Source organism: Hordeum vulgare, chromosome 1H (genome assembly GCF_904849725.1).
Source record: "Hordeum vulgare subsp. vulgare chromosome 1H, MorexV3_pseudomolecules_assembly, whole genome shotgun sequence".
Classification (NCBI taxonomy): domain Eukaryota; kingdom Viridiplantae; phylum Streptophyta; class Magnoliopsida; order Poales; family Poaceae; genus Hordeum; species Hordeum vulgare.
In genome coordinates this window covers 397,875,603-397,881,151 of record NC_058518.1, presented here as the reverse complement: position 1 = coordinate 397,881,151, position 5,549 = coordinate 397,875,603, and the positions used below count along the sequence as shown (strand labels likewise).

The window sequence follows — 5,549 nt, the reverse complement described above, 5'->3', positions numbered from 1 at the left end:
CAGGACGATCTCGTGGAGCACCTATGGAGGCTCAAGGGCAACACCTATTTCGATTTGTTTTAATTTTTGTTCGAATTATGAGCTTTCTTCATTGAGCTATTTGTTTTGTATTGATTTATGTGATGAGCTTTATCATAAAAATGTAGTTTTTGTTGAATATGTGCGGAAAGTGAGCCGAATTTGAGCTGAACTTGGGACAAATTTACGTCGAAATTGGGCCGAAAGCGGCGTCTTGGGGCGACCTGTGTGTGTGGGGGTGGTGGTGCTTGGAACCCGAGCCACCCACACCAAATTTAGCACCGGTTCACCCCTAAGCGGCGCTATTTCACGCCTTTGGGAGGCAAACGGGTGGAGATGCTCTTACACTACTAACTCTGATGATCCATGCATTACATATTTTGCAATTCATCACCACGAGTTATGATCATCCAAATATAGCAGTTGTGCCCTTAGGGTGCCCTAACATTCTTTTACTATAAAAAATTAGGAGACAACTCCACATGTATATATATATATATATATTTGAGACATTTTTTTAGGGGGGTTAATTGACCGTGGCCAGCTCAACTAACTTGCTCCGGACGCAGTCCATACTATTGGGCCCAGTTAACCTCGTCCCTGGCAGCCGCACCATGTTGACATTGGGCCCAAAACTCCACGAGCCCATTCAGACCCAAGGTCACCTGTATAAAACGTCACGAGTCCGTGCGCCGTCTCTGCCGCAGTGACTCCCCTTGCTTGCGCCTCCTCTCCCAGCTTTAGGGTTCTAGGGTTTCTGACAGCAGCGCCGTCGCCTCCTCCCCCTCACCCACCAACCCACCATGACGGCCGAGACCGCCACCGCCACGCAGGAGGAGCTGCTCCACGCCGTTCTGGAAGAGCAGAAGCTCGCGGCGCAGGTTCAGGTGACGATCTAACCCCGCCCGTCTCGTCTGTTCGGATCGGCCCGCACTTCGCGTCCCTCGCGGCCGGATCGCGCCTGCCTGCTGCGCGAGGATCCGTTTTTGGTGCGGTTGTGAATGATTGTCGCGTTATCTGCGCGGAAACTTTTCTTAGATCTCGCACGCGATACGCTTTTAGTTGGTTGTTGTTCCGTTTCGGAAGGTTGATGATGTTCTCCTCATGGATTAGGCTGCCTATAGGACGATCTCTTCAACTTTTGGGATGCTAGCAGTTGGATCTTCCGTGAGGAACTAGACGTGTTAAGAGTAGACATGAACTAGAATTTATACTAGTTTAATATTATCGTTGCCTACAATACCATCATTCAAAGTACTGGTACCAACTCTTGTTAGTACTATTTTGTTGGTAGTAGTATCTAAATCAGGTATTGCTATGACACTCTCATGAGAACTGCTGTGGAATTAACTATCGTTAACACCCACATGTGTTACCTATACTTAATACTCGACTCGGAACTCCTATTTCCATGGGAAAGTGGAATAAATTATAGATCTCTACTAACAGTAACTACTATTTCGCGTCCTGTTGTTATGCACTGTACTTGCTTCATGCTGCGCTATTTGATCAATGGTGACCGATTGTTTTGACTTCTGGTTACATGCTTGCAGATTAATTTGGTGCATATATTTATGTTCAGTTGTCAGGTAATCTAAACTGGTTGAAATAATTTATACTTTCAGGGAGATGAGCCAGTAGTTGAGGATGATGATGATGAGGAGGAAGAGGATGATGATGATGAGGATGACAAAGATGATGATGCTGAGGGTATGTTGAAATTCTAGTCATTTTCATCCATATTTTACTATACTTATATGTGTTCCAGCATCAAGTATATGGCTGAGTTTTTCATTGCATAAAATTAGTATGAAGTAAATAATTTACAAATTGAAGTCAAGGTTCGGTTATTTTTGTCAACAACTTATTCAAAATATGCATGTCTGTTAAAGAAATAAGTATCTGTTGGGTTCCGTCTTTTTCTCAAATTCTGACAACTGAGTTATAAGAAGATTGTTGTTGACATGATCTCCCTGACACATAAAGCGACAATACTTTACAGCTTGATTGAGATATTTGGTTTAATTTTTTATGATGTTTTATTACACCTAATGTTTCTTTATCCACCTGGTTGCCAGGTTGCCACCAATTGATGTATTCTCCATTTTGTTTTATTGTGGTTAAGAAAATTGTGTTTTTGGTTTTGAATTATGCCAGTGAATTGTATTTGCAACAGAGGCAATACATATTGATGTTGTTTTTGGTTGCTATTAGTGTAGTATGTGTTTGTGCTTTTTACACTCGAGCATTGCAAATTGTGAATTGCTCATTGAGTAATTTATGTTGCCATGAAGCTGTTTAGTTGGGTAATGCCTTCTTGTTGGATACTTAACACTTGTTGAAGATTGATCTTTCTGCTTACTGTCCAATGAGCAGGAGTTGATGCAAGTGGAAGATCTAAGCAGAGCAGGAGTGAGAAAAAGAGCAGGAAGGCCATGCTGAAGCTTGGCATGAAGACTATCACAGGCGTGAGCCGTGTAACTGTCAAGAAGAGCAAGAATGTGAGTGCTCTTATCTTGTCTTCACAACTGTTCTTTGTTAATTTGTTGCTAACTACTGTTTCATTTCCAGATCCTGTTTGTCATCTCCAAACCAGATGTATTCAAGAGCCCCGCATCCGACACATATGTCATTTTTGGGGAGGCTAAGATTGAGGATCTTAGCTCACAGCTGCAGTCACAGGCTGCGGAGCAATTCAAGGCGCCTGATCTTAGCAGCGTCATCTCAAACCCCGAGGCTTCTACAGCAGCTCAGGAGGATGATGAGGATTGTGACGAGACTGGAGTTGAGCCGAAGGACATTGAGCTGGTTATGACCCAGGCCGGTGTGCCGAGGCCCAAGGCTGTGAAGGCGCTCAAGTCTGCTGACGGTGATATAGTCAGTGCTATCATGGAACTGACGAACTAGCCGTTCCCAACCTTGTGATATTATGTCAGTTTTTCGTTGTTTTCATGGGAATACATGAGCTGTAACGTTTGGTGGTCATGTGTGTGAACTTTGAGCTGCTCTGTATTAGCAAAGACCTGAAGCAATGTCTAATGAGCTTCTTTTTCATGCATTGAAACAAATCATTGGTTGCTTTCTGAGCGGGTCTCTTTTTGTTGCAAATCTCCACTGCTATAGTCCGTTGGTCGGACTAGCGAAGTGTTCCCTGTTATTTTGACTTTTTAATGATTTGCAGCCTAAAACGAAATTTCTCACACACCGTGTGCTGTTTCCTTTTTGCCTGAATTCTGGACCCTCACCTTTTCCTTTTAACCGATGTGAAAATAATATCCCATGCCTTTTGAACCACTGCCATTTTGGCCAACGCGACTTTCAGAGCTCCTGGCCTCTAGTCGTGACAACAAAAGACTCCGAATTACCACCATAAGGCTGCTCATAGTGGGGAGTAACATACAGTAGTATCATGCATATGTTATTATTGTATGATAGTACCTTCATAGTGCATAGTATCATAAACTAGTACTCCCTCCGGTCCTTTTTACTCTGCATATTAGATTCGGGTCAAGTCAAACTTTACAAAGTTTGACCATATGTATTGAAAAATATCAACATCTACAATACCAAATATACATATCATGAAACTACCTTTCACAATGAATCTAACAATATCAATTTGACATTGTGAATGTTGATACATGTTTCTATAAATTTGGTCAAAGTTGAGATACTTTGACTTCGGACAAAGCTAATATGCAGACTAAAAAGGACCAGAGGGAGTATCATAGGTGTTTTTATTTATTGACATGCATGACACATAGTAGCATAGCATTTAACATGATACGTATCTACCTATGTTACTATAACCCCTCTCTCTTCTTTAATTACTTGCCACATCATCATGTTTGCTAGTCTTAAGAATATGTTACGAGCTATGATACCCCCACTATGGCCAGCCTAATTGGAATCCTGTCAAAAGTCAGATATCGTAAAACTCATAATCCACAAACTCGATGTAGATCCTCACCTCTTGCAGTCATCAACGTTCGATGCCTCTTTGTCCGTTAACCCGGTGTACCACGGTTCGTCTGTCGTTGGCCTAGGGATGACACATGGGCCGGCCCAAAGTGGGGGGCTTTCAGATATCGTAAAACTCATAATCCACAAACTGAATGTAGATCCTCACCTCTTGCAGTCATCAACGTTCGATGCCTCTTTGTCCGTTAACCCGGGGTACCACAGTCCGTCTGTCGTCGGCCTAGGGATGACACGTGGGCCGGCCCAAAGTGGGGGGCTTTCTGACGCGAGGAAGCCCCATGAGGCCCTTTCCGCACGGCAACCATGTGAGGCTTGGCATACGACGCCAACTGCAGGGCTCTGAGTCATCAAGTGGATGACGCGTCCGCTTGAAGAATGGCGGTACATGCCGTGTCAAGAGGCACATACATGTTTTTCCCCTTTGGTGATTAGTAGGCAGCGCGAGCGGCTCCTGTGAGAGCATGTGGCAAAAGCTTACCAGTTTGGTGATAGAGGATCACAACCGATCAGCACTGCAGGACGAAGGTCATCGTCGAGCCCACAACCCCGTCATGAAGACCACTTGGTCGGGCGAAGACCACCTTTAGTCATGATAGGATTGGAATCTTGTCCCCCTTCGAATGGCCGCTTTGTGGTCACCCTTTCCTGCTCATGTTTTCGGTAAAGAGGACCGAGGCATCAGAAGAAAAAGAGGATGACATTTTTGTGGGGGGATCGACCCATTTTCTCCCCCAACCTCTGTGTACGAGAGGACAAGCTCTCTTTTCCAAGAAAGAAACACACAAGCAGGAGTAGGGTTTTACGCTCCGGCGGGCCGAACCTGGGTAGCTCACGTGTCCTCGACGTTTGCGGTGAGGAGAAGATAGCTCGCCGTCCAACTTTGTTGTGTTTGCCGTTGTGTTGCTGGTAGCAAGCAAAGCCTCCTAGTGTTCGAACCTTGTTCCTCAAGAAGTTCTTGGATGCAGATCCCAGACTCAGACAATTGGCGCGCCACGTAGGGGAGCTTACCGTCTTCGCGCCCTCAACCTCGACACCTGCATCAACATGGACCAAGCTGCCACCCGCCGGGAGTGCGCCATGCACCGAGCCGCCACCAAGGCACCAGGGACGGAGCCAACATGCAAGCATAGGAGGGGCAAGTTTGTTCATGAAGGGGGCAAAGTTCATATGAAGTGAATTTTTTTGGCCACAACAACCACTATCATAGTAGAAAAATCAATTTGTTAGGGGGGGTCTAGCCCCCCCTCGTCCCACTAGAATCGTCCCTGCAAGGCACACGCAACACCTGTCGCCCGTGGCGCTCCGGGGCGGCGTCCCCCAGACACCACGAAGTGTGTTGGGAAGGGCGTGGCCTACTCCGTCCACCCGCCCGTGAACGAGCAGGCACGCAACTACTCTGCCAGTGCCTCCTCGCTCGTGCATCGCGACCCTCCGGCACCGCGCTATGCGCTCCTCATGGACCACGAGCTTCTACGCTATCGCCCCGCCAACAACGACTACAAGGCTTTGCTTGGGCGCATCACCGGGCTCGTCGATGCCGCGCGCATCGC

At 46.2% G+C, this 5,549-nt stretch overlaps 1 protein-coding gene across 1 annotated transcript; it reads left to right on the top strand.

Moving 5' to 3' along the window:
• The first annotated feature begins 711 nt into the window (after window positions 1–711).
• On the top strand, window positions 712–3,101 carry LOC123440265 (nascent polypeptide-associated complex subunit alpha-like protein 1). The gene is made up of 4 exons (XM_045116845.1): window positions 712–905; window positions 1,644–1,728; window positions 2,395–2,519; window positions 2,590–3,101. The coding sequence occupies exons 1-4, from the start codon at window positions 822–824 to the stop codon at window positions 2,923–2,925; spliced, it is 630 nt and encodes a 209-aa protein (XP_044972780.1). The 5' UTR covers window positions 712–821; the 3' UTR covers window positions 2,926–3,101.
• Window positions 3,102–5,549: the final 2,448 nt, after the last annotated feature.